The following is a 27,307-nucleotide window of genomic DNA, read 5'->3' as shown; positions in this document are numbered from 1 at the left end:
CTGGCCCACCTCATTCCCCAGCACCAGATCCAGCAATGCCTCCTTCCTAGTTGGGCCAAGAACATACTGGTCAAGGAAATTCTCCTGAACACATTTCAGAAATTCCTCCCCCTCCTTTCCCTTTACCCTAGTATTATCCCAATCAATATTTGGGTAATTAAAGGCCCCCTTTTTTTTGTTGAAGTGTAGTCACTGTTGCAATGCAGGAAATGCAACAGCCAATTTGCACACAGCAAGATCCCACAAACAGCAATGTGATAATGACCAGATAATCTGTTTTTGTTATGTTGATTGAGGGATAAATATTGGCCAGGACACAGAGAATAACTCCCCATCTCTTCTTCAAAATAGTGCCATGGGATCTTTTACGTCCAACTGAGAGCAGACGGGCCTCAGTTTAACATCTCATCCGAAATACGGCACCTCCGACTGCAGCACTCCCTCAGCACTGCACTGGAATGTCAGCCTAGATTTTTGTGCTCAAGTCTCTGGAGTGGGACTTGAACCCACAACCTTCTGACTCAGAGGCGAGGGTGCTACCAACTGAGCCACGGCCGACACTGTCCCTAGATGGTCACCTCAGGAGTACCCCAAAGTTCTATTGTTGGCCTCCTGCTTTTCCTTGGTTACATATTGCCCTTCAATGACATTATCCGTAGGCATAGTATCAGCTTCCACATGTATGCATAAAACATGCAACTCCATCTCTCCGCCACCTGCCTCAATTACATAACCATCATTGTTACCAAATTACTTGTTTAACATTGTTATGGCTGAGCGAGAATATTCACCCACTGATCATTAGGTAAACTCTACCTTTGCCCCCCCCCACCAAAATCTTTCTCCCTCCCCAGCTCCTTACTCAGACTAAACCAGCGTACAACCAGGTTCAAATTCTGTTTAATCCTAACCTCATATCCTATTCATCACCAAGACCACTTACTTCCACTTCCTACCTGTGTCCTGATCACTCCACACCACCACTGAAACCCCGTCCTTGTTGACCTACACTGGATCCCTAACCCATTTGCTCATTAAGTTTAAAATCTTCAGCCTCATCCTCAAATCCCTCTACGACCTCTCGCAACCCTAACTCTGCAACCTCAAACAGCATTACACTTTTGTTACCTCTGGAGTTGACTTCTCCAATGATTTCCTCACCAGCCTTCTGAGCTCCACATTACATCAACTCTAACTTGTACAAAACTTTCGTCCAACAATCCTGTCCATTACCTCTTCTTGCCAACCTCCGCTTGCTCCATTCCCCCCTCCCCAACATACTGAATTTAAAATTTTCATGCTAATTTATAAATGTGTCCACAACCTCACTCCATCCTACCTCTGTCTCTCCTTCAGTTCCCCATCCCTGCCTTCCTGTCCCTCCTCCAGGCATCAGGCCCTTTGAATAAGTAAATTAGGGACCGAACGTCAGTTAAAGGATTCCTTTGACAAATTAGTCACCATGAGGGGGCCAGCCACGCTTAGGATTCATCATAGGCCTCCAATTAAAATTTCTTTTTAAGATACACCTTCCTGTGGGTCCAGAGGGAGGAGTGACACTGGTAGAAGGTATATATACTTTTACATGTAGGGTACAAATGGAGGATAGCACGAATAGGCAAAACTGTACAAGAGAAAGATGAGCAAGAAAGGCATCTATGGGCATTCAGATCGTGTGAATGTTCTAAGCTGTTCATTTATTTTCTCTGCATTTATGAGGAATACAACAAAAACTTGCATTGATACAGTATCTTTAATGTAGAAAAATGTCCCAAGTCCCAAAAGAGATACATAAATATATAAACTACATTTTTAAAATCTAAAATATAATCACACCTTTTGAGTGCACTAAAACAGTTTTGATCTTGGTTTATTTTTCTCATTGAAAAGGAATTCTGAGACTTACTGCTTTCTTGTAATTGTCGTAGCTTCCCATACTGGTACCATTATAGTATTAGGTAGGCCGTTTGCAAAATTTCCATACAACCGCCGTTTTGTACTGCAAGATTGTTTCTGAAAACAGAATACTTAAAATAGTTATTTCTTTATAGACATGTCATTCTATAAAATTCAGTGCTCAGGCCAAAAGAACTCCAAATAAAACTGGTTTAATCATCAAATCTTACACTGCCCTAAACCGTTACTTGAGCCTACCCTTTGTATGGTGCGGGCATGTTGTATCTGATAAAATTACACTGCACTGAGGTTTTGATCTTGGCTATTTTTAAAAGGGACTTGTTGAGGTGACTGAAGGGCCACAATTTGTGACATTATGAACGAGCAACACAGTATCTGATCAATACAAATTACTCGATTGCATCACATAAGCACTGTGTGCAGACCAACTGAATCAGTCTACCGTATATCATTAAAAACACACATGTTCATTTGAATTACCAATCCATTATTGTTACTTTCCTTTAGGCCACTTTTGGAACAAAAATAAAGGGAACTTTATTCTTAACTTTGTCACGCTATACCTGACCTGGGAATGAATGCTCAATGCCAACACTGGGTGCCAAAGTCAAAGCTAATGGTCACTGCCTCCTCCTTAAATTCTGAGGATTCCAAGGAATAATCTAAATTTGAAGCCCCTGAACACATCAACTAAAGATGCTCAGCCGGCCCAGACAAGATTAAAGGCAATGGTCAAACCTGATGACTACTTGTTAGGCAAACAAGCCTGTGTAAGTGAAAGTTGAAGAGCAATCCATCCATTATGAAAGATGTTCCCGATGGCGGGGGAGTCCAGAGCCAGGGGTCACAGTCTAAGGATAAAGGGGTAAGCCATTTAGGACTGCGATGAGGAGGAATTTCTTCACCCAGAGTGTGGTGAATCTGTTGAATTCTCTACCACAGAAGGCAGTTGAAGCCAATTCATTATATATATTGAAGAAGGAGTTGGATATATTTCTTAAGGCTAAAGGGATCAAGGGATATGGGGAGAAGACAGGGACAGGGTACTGAAGTTGGATGATCGGCCATGATCTAATTAAATGGCAGAACAGGCTCGAGGTCCCTGACAACCATGTGTACGGGAAGTGTATCCAGCTGCAGCTACTGACAGACCGCATTGCGGCGCTGGAGCTGCGAATGGATACATACTGGAGCATTTGCGATGTTGAGCACATCGTGGATAACACGTTTAGGGAGTTGGTCACACCGCAGGTAAAGGCTGCACAGGCAGGAGTGGATGGGTGACTACCAGGCAGAATAGTAGGCGCAGGCAGGTAGTGCAGGGGTCCCCTGTGGCCACCCCCCTTTCAAACAGATATACCACTTTGGATATTGTTGAGGGGGATGGCTCATCAGCAGAAGGCAGCAGCAGCCAACTTCCTGGCACCATGGGTGGTCCGGCTGCACAGGACGGGAGGAAAAAAAGCAGGAGAGCTACAGTGATAGGGGATTCTATTATAAGGGGAATAGAGAGGCGTTTCTGCGGCCGCAAACTAGACTCCAGGATGGTATGTTGCCTCCCTGGTGCAAGGGTCAACGATGTCACGGAGCGGCTGCAGGGCATTCTGGAGGGGGAGGGTGAACAGCCAGTTGTCATGGTGCATTTAGGTACCTACGATATAGGAAAAAAACGTGACGAGGTCCTAAAAGCTGAATATACAGAGTTAGGAGGTAATTTAAAAAATAGGACTTCAAAGGTAGTAATCTCAGGATTGCTACTAGTGCCACATGCTAGTCAGAGGAGAAATAGAAGGATATTATGAATACGTGGCTAGAGGAATGGTGCATGGGGGAGGGATTCAAATTCCTGGGGCACTGGAACCGGTTCTGGGGGAGGTGGGGCCAGTACAAACTGGACGGTTTGCACCTGGGCGGGGCCGGAGCCGATGTCCTAGGGGGAGTGTTTGCTAGTGTTGTTGGGGAGGGGGTTGGGAACCTGTGCAGGGAGACAGAGGAAAGGGAAGCAAGGATAGAATCAAAAGACAGGAAGGAGAAAAGCAAAAGTGGAAGGCAGAGAAATCAAGGGTGTAAATCAAACAGGGCCACAGTAAATAATAATTCTAAAAGGATTAAGTGTGTTAAAAAATCAAGCCTGAAGGCTTTGTGTCTTAATACGAGGAGCATTTGTAATAAGGTGGATGAATTAGCTGCACAAATAGATGTAAACGAATATGATATAATTGGGATTACGGGGACATGGCTCCAGGATGACCAAGTCTGGGAATTCAACATCCAGGGGTATTCAATATTCAGGAAGGACAGGAAAAAAGGAAAAGGAGGTGGGGCAGCATTGCTGGTTAAAGAGGCGATTAACACAATAGTAAGGAAGGATATTAGCTCTGATGATGTGGAATCTGTATGGGCAGAGCTGAGAAATACCATGGGGCAGAAAACGTTAGTGGGAGTTGTATACAGACCCCCAAACAGTAATGCTGAGGTTGGGGATGGCATTAAACGGGAAATTAGAGAAGCGTGCAATAAGGGCACAGCAGTTATCATGGGTGACTTTAATCTACATATAGATTGGGCTAACCAAATTAGGAATTCCTCCTCCACAGTATTGTTACTAGAGTGTATACGGGATGGTTTCCTGGACCAATATGTTGAGGAACCAACTAGAGATCAGGCCATCTTAGACTGGGTATTTTGTAATGAGAAAGGATTAATTAGCAATCTTGTTGTCTGAGGCCACTTGGGGAGGAGTGATCATGATATGATAGAATTCTTCATTAAGATGGAGAGTGAAGTAGTTGACTCAGAGACTAGGGTCCTGAATTTAAATAAAGGAAACTACGATGGTATGAGGCGCAAGTTGGCTAGGATGGATTGGGGAACGTTACTTAAAGGGTTGACGGTGGATAGGCAATGACAAACATTTAAAGATCGCATGGATGAACTACAGAATTTGTTCATCCCTGTTTGGCATAACAATAAAACAAAAGAGGTGACTCAACATTGGCCAACAAGGGAAATTAGGGATAGCATAAGATCCAAGGAGAGGACATATAAATTGGCCAGAAAAAGCAGTAAACCTGAGGATTGGGAGCAGTTTAGGATTCAGCAGAGGACAAAGCAATTAATTAAGAGGGGGAAAATAGATTGAGAGTAAGCTTACAGGGAACATAAAAACTGACTGTAAAAGCTTCTATAGATATGTGAAAAGAAAAAGATTGGTGAAGTCAAGCGTAGGTCCCTTACAGTCAGAATCAGGGGAATTTATAATGGGGAACAAAGAAATGGCAGACCAATTAAATACATACTTTGGTTCTGTCTTCACAAAGGAGGACACAAATAACCTCCCAGAGATGTCGGGAACATAGGGTCTAATGAGAGGGAGGAATTGAATGAAATCAGTATTTGTAGGGAAATGGTGTTAGGGAAATTGACAGGATTGAAGGCCGATAAATCCCCAGGGCCTGATAATCTACATCCTAGGGTACTTAAGGAAGTGGCCCTAGAAATAGTAGATGCATTGCTGGTCATCTTCCAAAATTCTATAGACTCTGGAATAGTTCCCATGGATTGGAGGATAGCTAATGTAACCCCACTATTTAAAAAAGGTGGTAGAGAGAAAATGGGGAATTATAGACCGGTAAGCCTGACATCGGTAGTGGGGAAAATGCTAGAGTCCATTATAAAAGATGTAATAGCAGAGCACTTGGAAAACAGTGACAGGATCGGACAAAGTCAACATGGATTTACAAAAGGTAAATCATGCTTGACGAATCTACTGGAATTTTTTGAGGATGTAACTGGTAGGATAAGGGAGAACCAATGGATGTGGTGTATTTGGACTTTCAGAAGGCTTTCGATAAGGTCCCGCATAAGGGATTGGCGTGCAAAGTTAAAGCACACGGGATTGGGGGTAGGGTACTGTCTTGGATAGAGAACTGGTTGGCAGACAGAAAGCAGAGTTGGAATAAACGGGTCTTTTTCCGAGTGGCAGGCAGTGACTAGTGGGGTACCGCAGGGATCGGTGCTATGACCCCAGCTAGTCACAATATATATTAATGATCTAGATGAGGGAACTAAATGTAATATCTCCAAGTTTGCAGACGACACAAAGCTGGGTGGGCGTGTGTGCTGTGAGGAGGATGCAGAGAAACTCCAGTATGATTTGGACAGGTTGGGTGATTATATTGCATTTGCCATGCATCTGCCCAATGTGGATAAATGCAAGGTTATCCACTTTGCTAGCAAAAACAGGAAGACAGATTATCTGAACGGCAATAGATTGGGAAAAGGGGAAGTGCAACGAGATCTGGGTGTCCTTGTGCACCAGTCGCTGAAGGTAAGCATGCAGGTGCAGCAGGCGGTTAAGGCGGCAAATTGTATGTTGGCCTTCATAGAGAGAGGATTCGAGTACAGGAGCAAGGATGTCTTGCTTCAGTTGTACAGAGCCTTGGTGAGATCACGCCTTGAGTATTGTGTGCAGTTTTGGTCACCTTATCTGAGGAAGGATGTTCTTGCCATGGAGAGAGTACAGCAAAGATTCACCAGACTGATACCTGGGATGACAGGAATGACGTATGAGGTGAGATTGGGTCGATTAGGCTTATATTCGCTAGAGTTTAGAAGAATGAGAGGGGATCTCATTGAAACTTATAAAATTCTAACAGGACTAGACAGACTAGATGCAGGAAGGATGTTCCCGATGGCAGGGAAGTCCAGAACCAGGGGTCACAGTCTAAGGATAAAGGGGTAAGCCATTTAGGACTGAGAGGAGGAGGAATTTCTTCACCCAGAGAGTGGTGAACCTGTGGATTTCTCTGCCACACAGGGCAGTTGAGGCCAATTCATTAAATATATTCAAGAAGGAGTTGGATATATTTCTTGAGGCTAAAGGGATCAAGGGATATGGGGAGAAAGCAGGGACAGGGTACTGAATTTGGATGATCAGCCATGATCTCATTAAATGGCGGAACAGGCTTGAGGGACCAAATGGCCTACTCCTGCTCCTATCTTCTATGTTTCTATGAGGGGCCGAATGGCCTACTCCTGCTCCTATCTTCTATGTTGCTATGAAAGCTTGCATGGTAGACTATTCTTCTAGATTAATAAATCAAAGAAGGCTTATAATTTGCTACAGTTTCAAAACACTGATATCCGACAACAATCTGAGCATCAGGAGCTGGAAAGACTCCAACAGAACAATGCCACTCATGAGAAAAAACATCATGAATGGCCTTTAGTTACAGCACCATAGAAATAGTGACAATCACATGGCTTTTCCAAACTACCAAGAAAGCCATGCTCAATCGAACACCATGCCTGTGATTCTCTCCTTTGGAGGTAAGCCACCACAATGAAAACATTGTCTACAGCCTTAGATATTTTTGTCAGTCTGTATCAGAGCTGCTGATATGAAGTTAAAAGACTCTCAAATCTAACTCAGGAACCTGACAGCAATAGTGAACTCAAAAATTAGTGCACTGGTTATGGCATTGGATGAGCAATCCAGATGGATGTAAATTCAAATCCCACCATGGCAGTAGATCTGGTAGTTTTTGGGCTAGCAGTGGGAAAAATACTTATGATGAAAGCTCAACTGGCTCACTAATGTCCTTCATGGAAGGAACCCTGCCACCCCCTACTTGGTCTGATCTACCTGTGACTCGAGACCCACAGTATATGTGGTTGATTTTTAATGCACCGTGAAGTGACCCAATTGTAAACACAACTGTTGTAGAGGTGAGCTATAAGTGTGATCTTGCCAACATTGTAAACATCATAAGAAATAAAACCTTCTGCTGCCTCATTACCATAGCTGTGGTTTGCATGTGCCTTTTGCAGGCACAGGCACTCCACTCCTCCTTGGGGGAAGCACCGGAAATCCCAGTAAGGGGGGCTGGGGGAGGAGACCCAGTGACACAGATTGATTGGAGCTCTGATTGATTGTCCCAAGAAGACGGATAGGAATTTCCCAGAATATTTTCTAAATAGAGCTCAGATTTTTTTCTTGCTTTTTCTGCCTCTCCCAGGAATTCTGTGAATGGGGGGGGGTGGGGTGGTGCGTGCTTCAATATGTACATGGCTGCACCATATCTGGATGGGGCAGGCTTGATGCACTGGATCATCTTTCCCCATTCTTCTTTTCATATGTTTGTATGCATGAACAAAGGTGAAAGTTAGTAAACAAAAATTTCCACATAGAGGATTTAGAACATGGAATATTTTAGCACATGTGGCTATTGACACAGACAGCATCATTTAAAAGGGAATTGGTAAGTATTTGAAAAAGAATGCAGGGAAAGGGCATTAGGGTAGATTGCTCTAATGGAAGGGGTAGCATCAGCACAGGTGCAATGGGCCTCCATCTGTGCAATAATTTCCACCATTCTCTGGATCCTCACCAACTTATCAATATCCAACAATTACATCCAAATTCTTTTCCACCTATGTCAATGGACACTCACCACGTGGAATGATTTACCAAAAGTGGCTATTGAGGCACAGAGATAACAATATTCAAAAGGGAGCTGGATAAGTATTTGAAAAGGAAAAATATCAAAGGGTATGGAGAATGGGGAGGGAAATGGGATATACCCAGCTGAAGGGGTAGCATTGGTACAGGCACGATGGGTCAAATCCCTTTCTGTGCTGTAATTTCTATGATTCTAAGTATGTTTGCCATTTCCTGTTCCAAAATGGATCTTACATTTAACTATAAACTGCACTTGCCATCCCCTAACCAAGCTAGTTAATTGGTCCAGATCTCCAAGTGTTGCTACTCTCCCTTATTCTTGTCACCTTACCATAAAGCCCTGCAGCAGCAAATGTTGTATTACAGTAAGTACTCTTTGCCAAATTGAGACCCAGAACTATCCACTAGTTTTAAATTCTCATCCTTGTGTTTAATTCCCTTCATGGTCTTGCCCCTTCCTATCTTTGCAACCTCCGTCGGCCCTACAACCTCCACCAAACTCTCTGTTCCTCTAACTCTAGCCTCTTCTGCATTCATCCCTCCCTTTGCCCCACTATTGGCGACCATGCCTTCAGCCACCGAGGTCCCACGTTCTGGAATTGCCTCCCTAAACTTTTCAGCCTCTCCACCTTTAAGACCCTCCTTAAAACCCACCTCTTTGACCAAGCTTCTGGTCAACCTCCCCAATATCTCCTTTGTTGGATCAGCGTTCATTATTTTATTATGCTTTTGTGAAGCTTTGGAATGTTTTTCTACATTAAAGGCATTATATAAATGTAAGTTGTTGTTGTAGCCACTGCCCCATGCTCAACAGAACTTTCCCTATCCATCATCATCATCTTCAGTTCTGTTTTCAATCCAGAGTTAGTCTGCCGTTGATTTGTTTACAATTCTCAAACATGAATATCCAAGTAAATTATATTAACTGAAAAGCCCTCATCCTCTAACCTTCTAAAAGAATTCCAGAAACGTAGTGAAAACATGATCTTCTGCTTCTAATCCAAGCTGGATATTTATTTCTGCCATTTAAATGCCTTTTTTGGTGGCTTACAGTTGTGCTACAATGCTTCCACATAAAAACTTCAAGGGTTCAATATCAAAAACATGGATTCCTATTAATATATCCAGTGTTTGGGGAAATAGTTTCCAAATATATTCATTTTCAAATGATGCTAACAAAATGAACAATCACAAGAAATTATCCACCTCATCTGACTTGTGGAGATCTGTGTAATTCACCAGACAAACTAGTCCCACTTGTAACCTGGAATGCGATTCGGGTGGGCAGGGAACGGAGCGAGCTCCAATCCATCACCCGACCCCAGCAGCATGAGGCCTGACAATTTTAACTCCCGGGCCTAATCTGCACGCCGTTAGTCAGCTGCCTGCTCAAAACGGGATCTGGCCAGCAGGCGAGAGCGATATTTCAGGCAGCACCAAAGGGAGGCAACCCAGGGAAGGGGAGACCTAAACTTTCCTCATGGAGCCCGGGGATCAATCCTTCTCCTCCCGGCACCACAAGGAAAGTACATTTTCTTTACCTTAAATGGCCTCTTTTGGTTCCGAATCCTCATCCTGTTGTCTTCTCCTGGTGGGAAAGCCACACAGATTCCACGCTCAGGCCAGAGTTCAAATTGCAGTTGAGGAATCAATGAAGTCATCAGACCCCGATCTGCATATATAAAGCTGAACCCTACCAGCTACAGGTGGATATCCTTGCCACCGACTCAGAAGAGCAGATTAAAATTGATGGTGGTAGTATCCATGCGTGATAGGGACGCGAGCGATAGGTCACCAGGACTATTTTAATTGCCCACTCACTTTTCACCGGGCGGGTAGCCTTAAAATCACCCCAACTACGTTTATACTGCTCACTAAATTAGTAATAGTTTTCAATTCGCAATTAGTCCCAAAACATTGTTAAGAATGAAAGCGCAGAGACTATGGAGATAATTTTGTGAGGTTCTGCTCCATGCTGAGAATAGAGCATCTTAAGTTACCCCATAACTGTACAAGAAATGGTTGCATGCAGATCACAACAGAGATGGACTGTAATGTAAAGTAACTCACGTTTATCGAAATCCTTCTCGGTTTCTGACCTTCCCCATCATAAAGATCATCCAGATCAGACTCGGAAATATCACTGGGTAGATCGACTTCACTAAATTCTTCTTCTTCCTCCTCTTCCTCATCAGTTATTCCATCAGAAACCACAAAATCTTTGTCATCTGACAAGTCATCAAAAACATCATCATTGAATTTTTTCCTCTTCCTTCCTCTTCTTCGTTTAGGGGAGGACGGAGGTTCAGACAGCGGCTGATACAGAGACTGGTCTGGTTCACTATCATTTGCACTGTCAGCCACATCATCTACTTTATAAGGTGGTGATCTTATTTCCTCAACTATTTCATGCAGATAAAGCAAGGCACTGGAAGAAAACACAATGCAGCTTAATAGATAATATACACACATTCTGATGCTAGATTATAATATAGGCAAGTGTAGGCTACTTCACACAATGAAATACAACTTGCTATCATCCATAATACTCAGAATGGAAGTCCAATCATTCTCCTCGCGCACCCCCCCCCACCACACCCCCAACCAGAGAATTACATCATATGTCGAAAATAAGCTAAAGCGTGACTTAAAAAATACAATGCATTTTAACCTCTCAATGTGTTATTCAGGGAATGGGTCAAAAATACAGAAGGTAAAATAAGAAGTGCGGTAATGTCCTCCAATGCACAAAACAAGTAGAGCATGATTGACAGGCTAGGGATGTGCACCACAGAAACAAAACTGATTGCGTGGCACCACAATACATAAAGAGTTCAGCGTGTTGTACCATGGAGGGGCATGGTATGAATCTTTAACCACTTCACATTTTGAGTTACTGATCTCAGCTACATCATAGCCATCAGAGCCAGCATCAAGCAGAAATAAGGGATTTGCAAACAGGCAGAGTAAACTAAGGGGTTTGCAAACAGGCAGAGTAAACAGTCAGTCGCCCTGTGCATCTGTTGGAACCAGTTTCAGATACCCGAGACAGTGTATGGCATGCAGAGATCCAAGAAAGGCAAAAGGAAGAAAACACCTCAAAAGAAAAAAAAGATGGCCGAGTGGTGTAATAGGACCTACTTCAAATTAAACTCGGACTCTGATGGCACGAAATGGCCCCCAACGTGACAGTAATTGGCAAACTCAGAGAGAAGCCACAAGATGCCCGATATGGGAAATGGATAAACATCACATTAGTTCAGTAAGCAGTGGTGCTCATAGACATGGAGGTAGAACAGAGAGGACTTTAATCTTACCCTACTATACTTCACAAGGTCACAATATAATTATGGATGAGGAAGGCTATTCTGGCCCATCTTAGTTCAGCCACCCAAAATAAAACTAAAGCGTACAAGTGGTTCTTAAATGATTTCACAGTTTTCACCTGCTACTTTATCTGAGAGTCCAATCCAGGTGTTAATCACACTGTATTTCCAAGCAGTCCTAAATTTACTGTCGAGTAGTTTGAACCAGTGGCCCTTTGTCCTATTCTTGCAATTTAGCTTAAAATAATTTTCCAGATTTACCTTTTCCATACTGCTTACAATCTATATACATCAAGATGATCACATCGCAGATGCCTGCTTTCATAGCTGAAAAGCCCAAGTTGCTTCTGTCTTTCCTCATAACTCAGACCTCTAACACTAGGAATCAGCCTTATGGCTCCCTCTAACACTAGGAATCAGCCTTATGGCTCCCTCTAACACTAGGAATCAGCCTTATGGCTCCCTCTAACACTAGGAATCAGTCTTATGGCTCCCTCTAACACTAGGAATCAGCCTTATGGCTCTCTCCGCACTGTTTCCGAAACTTGAATAGCTCCCTTGTGCCTGTGATTAGAACGGGACATAGCACAAAACTGTACAGTTTGATCATGACTTTCTGGCTTGTATACTACTGTTTTGGCTATGTAGTTTAACATTCTAATGATTTTTACTGATTGTTGTTTTGCATTGGTTGGACATATTTAGCATCAAATGTAGTAGGACTTGTGTCCTCAGTCAGCATGTTTTAGTGGTAGCACTCTCACCCGAGATAGAAGTTTGTGGGATCTAGCTACATTCCAGGACTTCAGCACCTAATCTAGGCTGATACTTCAGTGCAGTACCGAGGAAGTGCTGCAATGTCAAATGTGCCACCTTTTGGATAAGATGCTATATAAAGGCCTCAACTGCCTGTTCAGGTGGAAGTAAAAGATCCCATGGCACTATTTGCAGAGTAGGGAAGTGACACTCGTCCCTCAACCAAAGCACAATAACTGGTCATTAGCTGTTTGCAGGACCTTGCTGTGTGCAAATTTGCTGCCAAATTTTCCTACATAACAACAGTGACTAGACTTCAAAAATAACTCTGTGGCTGTGAAGAGCTTTGGTATATCTGAGGACATGATAAAGTGCTATATAAAATGCAAGTTCTTTCATGATCTATCTTTAACTTCATCCTGGAGTGGGGCTAGAATCCACATTGTTGTGACTTAGAAGTGAGTGCTACCATTCATGGAGTACAAGCAGTGCCACTTTTTCTTCCTATGTGCAGTACTTTAAATTTGTCTGTATCTAATTTCACGTTATTATTTTACTCACTTGCATGTTTTGCGCAACTTGCTATGTAATTGCTGAGCTGCCACTTCTGATTCTACTACCCATCCTAACTAGTATCAAGTGCCTGCTTGGCTCAATGGTAACACTCTGGTCTTTGAATCAGTAGGTTGTGGCTTCAAGCCCCGCTCCAGAACTTGAGCACATAACCTAGGTTACAATGAGACATTAAACTGAAGCCCTGCCTGATGTAAAATAGTCCATGGCACTATTCAAAGAGGAGCAGGGGAGTTCTCCTGGTGTCCTGGTCAACATTTATTCACTAATTACACCCTACTCCTGGAGGCACTCCTATCCTGTTCAAGTCCTTCTCCATGCCATCCCAACCTAAGGATAATCTCCTTCTTCCCGTAGCACTCCCACCCAGCTGCTAAGGGACTCTCCCTCCTCCTGTGATGCTTCTCTCTGCCACTTAGCTACCTGATGGTTCCTGGCTGCTATCTGGGGCTGATGCTTCATTCTAGCAGCAGACTCTGCTGCACGTTATGGATGAACATATCTCATCTGGCACAAAAAAAAAGTTCCTGCTCAAGGGACAGAGAATCTGTTCGTGGAAAAAGAAAATCACACCTTCAAGGTGAGATGGGAACTGGGACGCAACAAGGATGCCTTAGAGCCAGAAATGACATAAACAAGAGCCTCAGGGAGAGAAGCAGCCACAGTCTCCCCTCCATCTCCCCAGCACATGCTCATGACCCTCCAGAGGTTTGTTTTGAGAACCAATGTACCAGCACTTAACATCTTAGGATGAAGATCTTTGCTCCTTGAAAGTAGTACAATTCAACGAAATAATTCATAGGTTCAGAGCTTGTAAACTTTCCCTGTTATGAGCAGATAAAGGGTTCAGAAATGTATAAGGTTTTTCAGAAAAGATTATAAATGGAGGGCCAATTCTTTCCACCTTAAATCCACCTTTGTGCACTACGTTTAATATTGTCAGCCTTGGCTCAGTTTCTAGCACTCTTGCCTCGGAGTCAGCAGGTTGTGGGTACAAATTCTAATCCAGCTTCTGGAGTACAAAATCTAGGCTAACTCCAGTGCAGTACTGAGGGGGTGCTGCACTGTCGGAGGTGCAATCTTTCGAATGAGATGTTAAACCGAGGCCCCGTCTGTTGTCTCAAGTAGACGTAAAAGATCCCATAGCACTTTTGAAGAGCAGGGGAGTTTTCCCTGGTATCCTGACCAATATTTATCCCTCAACCAGTATCACTAAAACAGATTATCTGGTCATTATCACATTGCTATTTGTGGGACCTTGCTGTGTGCAAATTGGCTGCCGCATTGCCTACATTACAATAGTGAATGCACGTCAAAAGTATTTCATTGGCTGTAAAACGTTTTGGGACGTCCCGAGGTTGTGAAAGGCGCTATATAAATCCAAGTTCTTTCTACTACATTAATGCTGTATAGGAAAAGAAAAAATATTGTGCAACACCTTATTTGCCACTATATTGCATCGTAATTACGAATAGTACAACAGGCATTAGCGAGTAGTAACAGAAACTCGAGAGAAATATATTTTAACACAAAAATCTGCTGCAAACTGTGTTTTCAGATTTATGGGCAGACAACCTGAATATATCGAAAGCTGAAAATTTACAGGTAAAGATTGCGATCAGCGACGTTACCATATGAATGCTTAACTCGCACGTATCAAATTCCTCTCTCCAGTATTTTAATACTGAAATGGAGTGGGGTGCAGCCCTGTTAAATGTTCATATGATAAAATTGCTGACAATATTTCTAGTTTTTACTTCAAAGAGTCAAAGCTGCAAAGCCCTATAATTTTTTTAATGTTATAAAGCAACTTCTATTTTCACATTATGAAGCAGATTGTACAGCACTGGAACAAATGGCAAAACAACTCACAAATGCAATTCATTTCTGGCTACTCAAGTTGGCAGCCATGGCTCAATTGCTAGCACTCTTGCCACCGAGTCAGAAGGTTGTGGGTTCAAGTCCCACTGCAGAGACTTGAGCACATAATGCAGGCTGACACTCCAGTGCAGTACTGAGGGAGTGCTACACTGTCAGAGGTGCTGCCTTTTGGATGAGAAGTTAAACCAAGTCTGCCCTCTCAGGTGGATGTAAAAAATTCCAAGGCACTATTTGAAGAAGAGCAGGGGAGTTCACCCGATGTCCTGGTCACCATTTATCCCTCAACCAACATCACTGAAAAACAGATTATCTGGTCATGTATCTCATTGCTGTTTCTGGGACCTTGCTGTGTGCAAAATGGCTGCCGTCTTTCCCTACATTACGTCAGTGACTACACTTCAAAAGTACTTCATACAGCCTGAGGTCATGAAAGGCGCTATATAAATGCCTTTTCCCTGATCTTCCCTCATGGATTGGAAAGGTTCATACAGGCTGGCAAATAGGAAACTGCACTGCTGGCCTGAGCACGGAGCCTGCCGACAGCCAGCAGCTATTTAAGCTATTGCTCCAGTGCTGCACCTCCAGAAGTGTAGGTTAAAGGCACTTCGAGACTCCACACCTCTAGAGGCAGTAACGCTACCTCCTTTACTGGCATTGGAATTGTTGTAAGGTAAAATGCAGCCTAAAATACAATTGAAAATTCAGAACCAGTAATTTTACTGTGGGAGAATATAAATGGGGGAGGGGAAAAGATATTAAAATATGTAAAGTTGTAATTTTAAAAAGATTGTATTTACTTTTGCACAATTCAAAAACAAAAAATACTTCTGAAAAAACAAATTCAATGATCAAAATAGCTAGATAATATTGTAATGTTTTTGCTCATATTGATATGAAAATTCTACAAAATAGGCTGGAAGCTTATCACCTCCATTTATCTAAGCATTCAAATATGGCAAGTAACATATTCTATTTTTTTGTCTCCAACACTTTTGTTTCCTAATCAGAAACTACCCTGAGGTAACTTGCCCTCCTATTATTCCTCCCTCGGTACTGTGTTAGGAAATGACCCAGCACCTCTTGCCTGAGATCATGAAACATTGCATGGGACACAGTGAGCATGACCATATCCTAATGATGGCCGGCAGAGCTCTACAGCACACTAATACCGTGACCACCAGGCCATTTAAGCACGTCCCATTTATTGCCAAATTTTAGCGAAAACTCAACCTTCCATCCTTCTTAGATTGTGCATAGATTACAACGTGGGGAGAAACCAATAGACCATAGGGGCTTCACTACTCATCAGACCGTTTAGCAATAAATACTGGGATCAGTGACACACCCAATGGTTGTTTCATGCTTAATTTAAACTGATTCCAGTGTCTTGATCTCTCTTCGATTTATGTTATAGTTAAATACTTTATTCATGTTGAGATTGGAGGAGTAATTTTCCAACTTTGCACTCCTGGCAGGGAGTCTCGCCCACCAGGAACACATAGCAACAATTCAAGCACACGTGCATGGCCAACAAGATTATTTCCTTACGCTCTGGCCGCCCGCCTCTTTGGTCTCCCACTTGCTGTTAGTTCATCATCGGCACCGCTCTCTTCCAATAGTCTCTGGACAATCGGCCTCAACAGCCCATGGGTATCTGTATTCTCTTCTTGTGGCACCATCTCACTTTTAGGTTTTCTTCCTCGTTTCTTCGGGATCTTCACCGGTTGAGGAGTTCCCATCTCACTGTCACCACCATTCTCAGCACTATTACAACCTCCCATTGATGGAGTTTGCGGCACTACTTCAACAGGCACTGCTTTTGCATTCTTAGGTTTTCTTCCTCGCTTCTTCGGGATCTTCACTGGTTCAGGCTGTCCCATCTCACTGTCACCGCCATTCTCAACACTATTACAAGCCCCTGTTGGCGTTTGCGGCACTACTCCTTCAACAGGCACTGCTTTTGCATTCTTAGGTTTTCTTCCTCGTTTCTTCGGGATCTTCACCGGTTGAGGAGTTCCTAACTCACCATCAGCGCCATTCTCAACACTATTACAACCCCCCGTTGATGGAGTTTGCGGCACTACTCCTGCAATAGGCACTGCTTTTGCATTCTTAGGTTTTCTTCCTCGTTTCTTTGGGATCTTCACTGGTTCAGGAGTTCCCAGATCACTATTCTCAGTATTACTGTGATAGAGAATTTCTTTCACAGGTGTAACCATTTCACTTTTAGGTTTTCTTCCTCGTTTCTTGGGGATCTTCACAGGATCAGTTCCTGTTTCGCTAGAACTACCATTCACAGATATATTACAGAGGTCCCCCACTGCCGGACTACACATCAAGTTATTTTGGTCTTTTTTGCATCTCCCCCTTTTCTTGCCAGTATTTTGCTGTATAGGCAATGTATCAGCAGTTAGACCAGACTCATCTGGAGTTGCAGTATTCTCATCTGCAGCAGAAAGTTTTAAATGATCAATCAGCTGATCTTTTCCTGATTGCCTTCCTATCTCACAAGTACCTTGCTGTGAAACTACTGGAGTCTCAAGTAAGAGATTGGTATATTTTGAAGAGATTTCAGCACGTATCACAGTACTCCTACCCACAATGGAATGACTGTCTGCAAGTTGTAAGCTGTGGTCTGCAGGATTGGATTTCTCCCTTTTAATGTTAGCACTTTGCTGTAAAAGGGTTGCACCAACAGTTAGGCTGTTCTCATCTGCAGACACTCCAGAAGCTGTCACAGACTTCACATCTATGGTGGAAAGATCCCTCGTTAATTTTAGGCCAGGGACCAGCAGACCTTTGTCTTTTTGTGGACTCTGCCTTTTGTTACGAGTTGCTGGTTGCACTGATGTTCTAATAGCAACCATTGGTTTAGCAACTTGTGTGGCTGCTTCGGGTAGAAGTGAAGTACTCTTATTGTCTCCTAACTTTAAGCTCTTACAGCCTCTTTTTGTAATGTCGGACATACACATGGTGTCTTTTTCCAAATGCACACTGTCCTCAGCAGGGATCCCCATGTGAAAATCACTGGATGAAGGCTCCAATCCATCGTTATTTACTTGTGACGTGGTGTCAGCAGAAGTTTGTGCAGTTTCTACGGACACAACCTTTTTTTGCGCTTCTTCTGCATCAGCCTCACAGGTTTCCTGAACATTTGGTTCCATAAATGTATTTTCCTCCTTGTACACTTCAGGCAGTTGATCAGCTCAGGCTCAGCAATTTCATTAAAATCTAGAAAACAAATTGGAAAACTTCAAATTTAGTACTGCAGTTAAGGATGACACACTTAACATTATATTGCCTTTAATATTGGTTTCGTACCACAAAGCCTAAATTCCAACTAAGCAGGCATACTCCAACAGTTACTTTCACATCATGTCTCTGAGCTTATGGTATCAAGCTGCATACAATACACACATAGTTTGGGGGCTGGGCTACAATCACTGTTTTATTCTTGACTTTGATGATTTTAGCAGTGATCATAAACTCCTGTTCCAAAATACAGAGAACTTAAGAATTCAAGAGAGGCCATTGGGCCGGTTGAGCCCATTCCTTCCACAGAACACACATACAGGAAACTTTGATATCCGGCACCGATGGGACCGAGCTGTTGCCGTCCCATCAAAACTGCCGGACAAACCAGCGCTAATGTTGAAACATACAGAGCTTTTGAGCTCCGTATCTGGCAACAAACCCTGTTGCTTAGCTTCTAAACAGTCGGCCGTACCTTGGCAAGCGTCTCTGTAGCTTAGCAACAGCTTCAGCGAGACCTTGCAGAGCCTGACTGGTGAAAAAAAAGCAACGAAAAGAAAAAAAACCTAACGAAACGGCTCCTGATTTTTGCCGGTGGATCGAGCATTCCAGACAGTTAACCTCCGGATAAACCAAAGTTTCCTATACTACAAAATTACTCATTTGGCTTGTCATTCTTCCTGGAAATTTCCCCACTGATCCCTATAGTAATCAAAGAAAACCCCAGGATATCAACAGAACAGTGTTGCATATTATTAAGTACACATAAGAACGTAAGAAGAGGAGTAGGCCATATGGCCCTTCGAGCCTGCTCCGCCATTCAATAAGATCATGGCTGATCATTGACCTCAACTCATAAGAACACATTATCAGCTGCATTCCACAGATGACACTTCCATAGTTCCGGCATCTCAAAATCCATCTTAAATATTGTTCCCTCTTTTTCTGAAGGATGAAATTGGCATAGCATTGTTTGAGACCACTGTGCTGTATTCTTTTTTAAATCAGTTACCAAATCAAATATTACATGACCAACTGTGTTGTATACAGTTAGTAGAACAAAGCTCAGGGGAATATTAATTAATGCAAATATATTAAAACACAGCATTTGCCATTTTAGGCTACATTTACTGAGGGAGTACCCAATCAGCAACACTAAGAAAAACACTAGCTGTCACATACAACCACTGTACCACCCAGTCCCCTTGATGGGTTAGCATGGTACTCTTTCAACGCAAGTCCGAGTTTGAATCCAAACCAAAGTGATGTGATGAAAATTTCCTTTATCTGTCAACTCCAAGGCTCCCAAGTGAATTGAGTTTGCCCAGTTCTAGTTGTCTGGGCCCAGAGCACAAAATTATCCTTAATGTGGAAAAATCACTCTGAAAGCTTTCACAGTGCACTGAAAGAACAGGAGGGGAAGAACTGGATCAACTTCAAATAGACTAAAAAAATATCTTTTATAATATACACTGAATACATCTCAAACTACAGTACGTCAATTAGTGCAAACTAAAATATTCGACAAAAAACTATACCCATACTGGAAGTAGAGTGGTGAAGCTTTAATACATTGGTATACGACTGATACTCTCGTAGCAAAGATAAAAATAACAAAAATGAAATGTTATTTCAGAAACAATGCTAGTTACTATATAGACTTTTGAAAGCTTTTTATTTGGGGGATTTGAGTTACATAGCAAAGACTATTAATTTATAAAGCAGCTATCCATTATAATTATTTTAGGGTAAAATGCTCAGCAAAAACAGCATACAAATTCTGAGAAATGGAAAAAAAAAAAATCACATTTTGTAATCAGCATCATCATGCCCATGTCTAGGCCATGTATTTCACAAGTTGCTATAACGTTCCTAAATATTAGAACAGCAATGTACATCTATTTACGATAGCAAAATACTGCAGATGCTGGAAATCCAAAATAACAACAGAAAATGCTGGAAAAACTCAGCAGGCCAGGCAACATCCGTGGAGAGAAAACAGAGTCAACGTTTCGGGTGAAAACCCTTTGTCAAGACTAAAGAAGCACAGGAAATGAAATAGATTAAGAGGCCAGGCTGGGAGAGAACAAAAGAGAAGAGACATTAAGAAGTATTCAAAACGAGACGAGATGGTGATAGGACTAGTGAAGACAAAAGACGGCTCTAGATTAGGTGTGAAATGCGCTGGCAGAATGGGAGACAGCTGCCATGTTGGAGAGAGAAAAAAAGGGGGGGGGGGGGGGGGAGGCCAAAACAAAGGTGTGGATAAAAAATAAGTAAAAATGTAATAGGGGCCGAGGTTATGATCTGAAATTGTTGAACTCGATATTGAGTCTGGAAGGCTGTAAAGTGCCTAAATTGGAAGATGAGGTGCTGTTCCTCGAGTTTACAGTGAGCTTCCGTGGAACAATGCATGAGGCCGAGGACGGTGAGGTCCGAGTGGGAATGGGGTGGTGAATTAAAATTACAGGCGACCGGAAGCTCGGGGTCACCCTTACGGACTGAACGGAGGTGTTCCGCAAAGCAGTCACCCAATCTGCGTTTGGTCCCCCCAGTGTAGGGGAGACCACATCGTGAGCAGCGATTTAGCTGCTTTAACATAGAAAAACATCCCAAGATGCTTCATTAAAAAAACAAGCCTGAAGGCTTTGTGTCTTAATGCGAGGAGCATTCGTAATAAGGTGGATGAATTAGCTGCGCAAATAGAGGTAAGCGAATATGATTTGATTGGGATTACGGAAACATGGCTCCAGGGTGGCCAAGGCTGGGAACTCAACATCGAGGGGTATTCAATATTCAGGAAAGATAGGCAAAAAGGAAAGGGAGGTGGGGTAGCATTGCTGGTTAAAGAAGGGATTAACACAATTGTAAAGAAGGATATTAGCTCTGATGATGTGGAATCTGTATGGGTAGAACTGAGAAATACCAAGGGGCAGAAAACGTTAGTGGGAGTGGTATATAGACCTCCAAACAGTAATGCGGAGGTTGGGGATGGCATTAAAAGGAAAATTAGAGAAGCGTGCAATAAGGGCACCGCAGTCATCATGGGTGACTTTAATCTACATACAGATTGGGCTAACCAAATTAGTAACAATACTGTAGAGGAGGAATTCCTGGAGTGTTTACGGGATGGTTTCCTGGGCCAATATGTCGAGGAACCAACCAGAGAACAGGCCATCTTAGACTGGGTATTATGTAACGAGAAAGGATTAATTAGCAATCTTGTTGTACGAGGCCCCTTGGGTCAGAGCAATCATAATATGATCGAATTCTTCATTAAGATGGAGAATGAAGCAGTTGACTCAGAGACTAGGGTCCTGAATTTAAATAAAGGAAACTACGATGGTCTGAGGCGCGAGTTGGGTAGGATTGATTGGGGAATGTCACTCAAAGGGTTGACGGTGGATAGGCAATGGCAAACATCCAAAGACCGCATGGATGAACTACAGAATTTGTTCATCCCAGTTTGGCATAAAAATAAAACAAAATAGGTGACTCAACCGTGGCTAACAAGGGATAGCATAAGATCCAAGGAGAGGACATATAAATTGGCCAGAAAAAGCAGTAAACCTGAGGATTGGGTGCCGTTTAGGATTCAACAAAGGAGGACAAAGGGATTAATTAAGAAAGGGAAAATAGAATATGAGAGTAAGCTTGCAGGGAACATAAAAACTGACTGTAAAAGCTTTCATAGATATGTGAAGAGAAAAAGATTGGTGAAGTCAAGCGTAGGTCCCTTGCAGTCAGAATCAGGGGAATTTATAATGGGAAACAAAGAAATGGCAGACCAATTAAATACATATTTTGGTTCTGTCTTCACAAAGGAGGACACAAATAACCTCCCAGAGATGTCGGGGAACATAGGGTCTGATGAAAGGGAGGAACTGAAAGAAATCAGTATTTGTAGGGAAATGGTGTTAGGGAAATTGATGGGACTGAAGGCTGATAAATCCCCAGGGCCTGATAATCTACATCCTAGAGTACTTAAGGAAGCGGCCCTAGAAATAGTAGATGCATTGCTGATCATCTTCCAACATTCGATGGAATCTGGAACAGTACCCATGGATTGGAGGGTAGCTAATGTTACCCCACTATTCAAAAAAGGTGGGAGAGAGAAAACGGGGAATTACAGACCGGTAAGCCTGACATCGGTAGTGGGGAAAATGCGAGAGTCCATTATATAAAAGATGTAATAGCAGAGCACTTGGAAAACAGTGACAGGATCGGACAAAGTCAACATGGATTTACAAAAGGTAAATCGTGCTTGACTAATCTACTGGAATTTTGAGAGGATGTAACTAGTAAAATAGGTGAAGGGAGAACCAGTGGATGTGGTGTATTTGGACTTTCAGAAGGCTTTCGATAAGGTCCCGCATAAAAGATTAGCGTGTAAAGTTAAGGCACATGAGATTGGGGGCAAGGTATTGACTTGGATAGAGAACTGGTTGGCAGACAGAAAGCAAAGAGTTAGAATAAACGGGTCTTTTTCCGAGTGGCAGGCAGTGACTAGTGGGGTACCGCAGGGATCGGTCCTTGGACCCCAGCTATTCACAATATATATTAATGATCTAGACAAGGGAACTAGATGTAATATAAACAAATTTGCAGACGACATAAAGCTGGGTGGGCGTGTGTGCTGTGAGGAGGATGCCGAGAAACTCCAGGATGATTTGGACAGGTTGGGTGATTGGGCAGAAGCATGGCAGATGCAATATAACGTGCATAAATGTGAGGTTATCCACTTTGGTGGCAAAAACAGGAAGGCAGATTATTATCTGAATGGCAATAGATTGGGAGAAGGGGAAGTGCAACGAGACCTGGGTGTCCTTGTGCACCAGTCGCTGAAGGTAAGCATGCAGGTGCAGCAGGCGGCAAGGAAGGCAAATGGTATGTTGGCCTTCGTAGCAAGGGGGTTTGAGTACAGGAACAAGGGTGTCTTGCTGCAGTTGTACAGGGCCTTGGTGAGACCACATCTTGAGTATTGTGTGCAGTTTTGGTCGCCTTATCTGAGGAAGGATGTTCTTGCCATGGAAGGAGTTCAGCGAAGATTCACCAGGCTGATACCTGGGATGGCAGGAATGACGTATGAGGAGAGATTGGGTCGATTGGGCTTGTACTCGCTGGAGTTTAGAAGAATGAGTGGGGATCTCATTGAAACTTATAAAATTCTGACAGGACTGGACAGACTAGATGCAGGAAGGATGTTCCTGATGGTCGGGGAGTCCAGAACCAGGGGTCACAGTCTAAGGATAAGGGGTAAGCCATTAAGGACAGAAATGAGGAGGAATTTCTTCACCCAGAGAGTGGTGCACTTGTGGAATTCTCTACCACAGAAGGCAGTAGAGGCCAATACATTAAATATATTCAAGAAGGAGTTGGATATATTTCTTAAGGCTAAAGGGATCAAGGGGTATGGGGAGAAAGCAGGGACAGGGTACTGTATTTGGATGATCAGCCATGATCGCATTGAATGGCGGAGCAGGCTCGAGGGGCCGAATGGCCTACTCCTGCTCCTATCTTCTATGTTTCTATCAGACAAAAATGAATGTCACGCTGAAGGAGGAGGTATTAGGAGGGATGACCAGAAGCTTGCTCAAAGAGGTGGGTTTTCAGGAGGGTTGTAAAAGGAGATGAGAAAGATAAAGAGGTTTATGGAGGGGATTGAGGGAGTACCTTCACCACACGGACTCCAGCGGTTCAAGAATGCGACTCACCACCACCTTCTCAAGGGCAACTAGGGATGGGCAATAAATGCTGGCTTTGCTAACGACGCCCAGATCCCGAGAATGAATTTTTTTTTTTTTTTTTTATAAAAAGAGTGGGGCCTAGACAGCTAAAGGTACAGCCACCAATGTTGGTGCAAAGGGAAGTGGGGAATGCACAAGAGGCCAGAGTCAGACAAACGTAGAATTCGGAAAGGGGGGAGGCTTGTAGTAACTTAGAGATAGGGAAGAGTGAGGAAAATCTAGCATGAGATTTTTAAATTGGAGGTGTTGGGGAACTGGGAGTGAATGAAGGGCTGCAAGGACAGGGTGTTAAGTGAGTGGGACCTGTTGCGGGTTAGGATATGGACAGCAGAGTTTTGGATGAGCTGAAGTTTACAGAGTGTGCAGGATGGGAGGCCTGCCAAACGAGCACTGGAATAGGCGAGTCTGGCAGTGACAAAGGCATGGATGAGGATTTCAGCCACAGATGAGTTGAGACAGAAGTGGGCGGTGTTAAAGTGGGAAGTAGACAATCTTTGTGATGGAGCATATATAGGGACAGACTAGAGCGTTGAAATTGCAAGAGATCTGGTTTACCCTGAGACAATGAAGGAGGTGGAATCAGTGGCAAGGGTACAGAGCTTCAGTCTTCTCAATGTTTAACTGAAGGAAATTGTAGATCGTTTGCAAATGGGTATCAAACAAGCAGTTTGACAAGAGAGGCAGAGAAGCGATCGAGAGGTGGTGGAAAGGTAGAGCTGGGTGTCTGTAATATCGCCCGCCTCTGCCTCAGCCCATCTGCTGCTGAAACCCTCATCCATGCTTTGTTTACCCCCAGACTCGACTACTCCAATCCTCTCGCGGCCGGCCTCGCTCCAATCCTCTCGCGGCCGGCCTCGCTCCATAATCCTAAGCTCATCCAAAACTCTGCTGCCCGTATCCTAACTCGCACCAAGTTCCATTCATATATCACCTCCCTGCTCGCTAACATACACCTCGATTTAAAAATTCTTGTCCTTGTATTAAAATCTCTCCATGGCTTCACTCCTCCTTATCTCTAACCTCCTCCAGCCCTTTTAGGTACACTCACAACACCCACGCTTTAATTACATCGCAATCCTGAAAATTCACTTATACGAGTAACATTTCCATTTCCCATGTCTCCTATCTTATAACTTCTGAATAAAACTGCACAATAGTGGTAGCCAGGTATGTGCTGTGTCTCCAAATCTCCTAGGAACTGTTAAAAGCTGCTAGTTACGAGGATTTAAGTGGTGCAATGGGTTAGCACACTTGCACTTTCATCTGAAATGTGGATCCAAATCCAGCCCATACGGATATTTCTGAAGGCCCCCCTCCCCCAGTTTGTAAGCATCTTCTATTAAACAAATTTAATCTCATTACAATCCTTCGTGGTTGCTTAGCAAAAGTAAAAAAATGTTTAAAAACCACGATTGCGAATAGACTTTTTTTCTCACTTAGAGAGCCCAGAAGGATGGCTCGTGTGAATAATAGGGAAATAAGTCATTCTGCAGCAGGGAGCTCTTTTGAGACTGTCCTTGAAGAGCTTTACTCTCCACCTGGCTGTGCGATACTAGTCAGCTCAGAATTAACACTGTGGAAGTAACATTCCATTTCCCTCATTACTGATATCCCTTAACTTAAAACTGCAGAAATTAACCAGCAGTTATATAATCCATTAAAACGGCCACTCCTATACACATTTAAATAAAGGTTTACCTCTAGAGAAAAGATCATTTTAATAAAAAAGGAAGATTACACAACACAACTTCAAAGTGGCCAAACGTGACAAATTTTATGGTCAAGTTATTGGGTAAAGCCACACTGTTCTCCGGGTTCACATACCGCTCCAGAAACTTGAGCACACAAATCTCGGCTGACACTTGAGTGCAGTACTGAGGGCGCACTGCACTGTCGGAGATGCCATCTTTCGGATGAGACGTTAAACAGAGGCCGTCTGCTCTCTCAAGTGGACGTAAAAGATCCCATGGCGCTATTTCGAAGAAGAGCAGGGGAGTCATCCCCAGTGTCCTGGCTAATATTTATCCCTCAATCAACATCACTAAAATAGATTATCTGGTCATTACCACATTGTTGTTTGTGGGAGCTTGCTGTGTGCAAATTGGCTGCCGCGTTTCCTACATTACAACAGTGACTACACTTCAGAAAAGACTTCATTGGCTGTAAAGCACTATGAGAGATTCGGTGGTCGTGAAAGGCACGATATAAATGCAAGTCTTTCTTTATTCTTGTACAGTTTTCAGCCACACAGACCAGATCCCCAGTCGGCACTCAAGTTAGCTGATTCAACAATTTGCAGCTGCATCCCTGTGCGCAGGGTGGGAAGAGAGAGAATCAGTGTCCTTGCTCATTATTCAGTAACTCCTGCTGTATGGCTCTCACGGTTGATGAGCACAGCTAGGCTCACACATAAAGATTGCGCACTTGAGCAAGTACCTGTGGTGTTTTACTGCAGTACAAATCAATGCCCTTGAAAGTGAAAATGTAAAAACAATAAATGTTTGTCTAATAAAAATACTGTAAAGTGGTAGAACAGGCAGTGAAACGGGGTTGGGTGGAAGGACGCGGATGATGTAATCAGCCCCAACCCATGTCTGATGATTGCCCCGAGTCTGCAGCGGGCACCGAGCCTCCTCGCCCCAGGAAGGAGCACTGACACTGGGTGCCTGAAGCTTGCAGTGAGTGACAGGCCGGAACCAACCGCTGCCCAGCCCGGCCCGGCCCATCAAACCCCGCCACAGCCATTCGCACCGCTGCTGAGATCAATGTAAAGCTTTAATAATACCTTGTCTCATCGCAGCCCCGCGTCCGCAGGCTCCTTCACTGATCGGACGAGGATGAGATGGCGGCTCAGAGCCGGGTACACGTGGAACTTTAACCCGCCGTTATTTTTTGTATATTTTCCTCCGACCTCGCTCACAGGCCATTCGACATGCCGACTGCCAGAAATAGCAAGCGAGCCACCGTCCTGAGGCGGGGCTTAGCCAGCTCGTGTGATTGACACCGCGGCGAACCATTCACAGCCCAGACTGCAGCCCTTTGTCATGACGGACGATAAACAGATGGGCGGAACAACGCCGCACTTATCGCCCGACGCAGCGAGCCCAGCGTAAAACAAGGTGATGTCATAGAAAGGCGACCGAAAATTGGGTGGATCCAGAGAGAGGCGCCACTGCTGATGCCGATTTGAAGGTTGTGCTGCCATCTTTAATAATGGCGTAAGAAAGGGCCGCATCGTCCCATTATAATGGGGGCAGGATCCTGGCAGCAGGGGCTGGGCAATGGTTTATGGCACTGGGTCTCAAACTGTTTTTGGTTGAAGGACCAATTTTCAAATGGACTAGTAATCACAGACCCCTCCTGTAATGATCAATAACATGTCATTCTATAGT

At 43.5% G+C, this 27,307-nt stretch overlaps 1 protein-coding gene across 3 annotated transcripts in view; it reads right to left on the bottom strand.

Annotated features, from left to right (window-relative positions):
• gtf3c2 (general transcription factor IIIC, polypeptide 2, beta) overlaps nucleotides 1-26,899 on the bottom strand; it is a 165,645-nt gene extending 138,746 nt beyond the window's left edge. Inside the window, exons 1-4 of one of the 3 annotated variants that reach the window (XM_085996965.1) lie at nucleotides 26,701-26,899; nucleotides 16,465-18,147; nucleotides 10,451-10,808; nucleotides 1,907-2,013 (exon numbers count right to left, since the gene is read on the bottom strand). In XM_085996965.1, the coding sequence (XP_085853091.1) occupies nucleotides 1,907-2,013; nucleotides 10,451-10,808; nucleotides 16,465-18,080 (2,081 nt within the window). In that variant the 5' untranslated portion in view covers nucleotides 18,081-18,147; nucleotides 26,701-26,899. The remainder of the gene's footprint in view (nucleotides 1-1,906; nucleotides 2,014-10,450; nucleotides 10,809-16,464; nucleotides 18,148-26,700) is intronic. The other 2 variants (XM_085996964.1, XM_085996963.1) reach the window with 2 other exon arrangements.
• Nucleotides 26,900-27,307: the final 408 nt, after the last annotated feature.

Source organism: Somniosus microcephalus, chromosome 9, assembly GCF_052327205.1.
Source record: "Somniosus microcephalus isolate GS21.2 chromosome 9, FLI_Smic_1.0, whole genome shotgun sequence".
NCBI classification, from domain to species: domain Eukaryota; kingdom Metazoa; phylum Chordata; class Chondrichthyes; order Squaliformes; family Somniosidae; genus Somniosus; species Somniosus microcephalus.
Note: the sequence above shows the minus strand (reverse complement) of the source record. Positions and strands in the feature narration are given on the sequence as shown.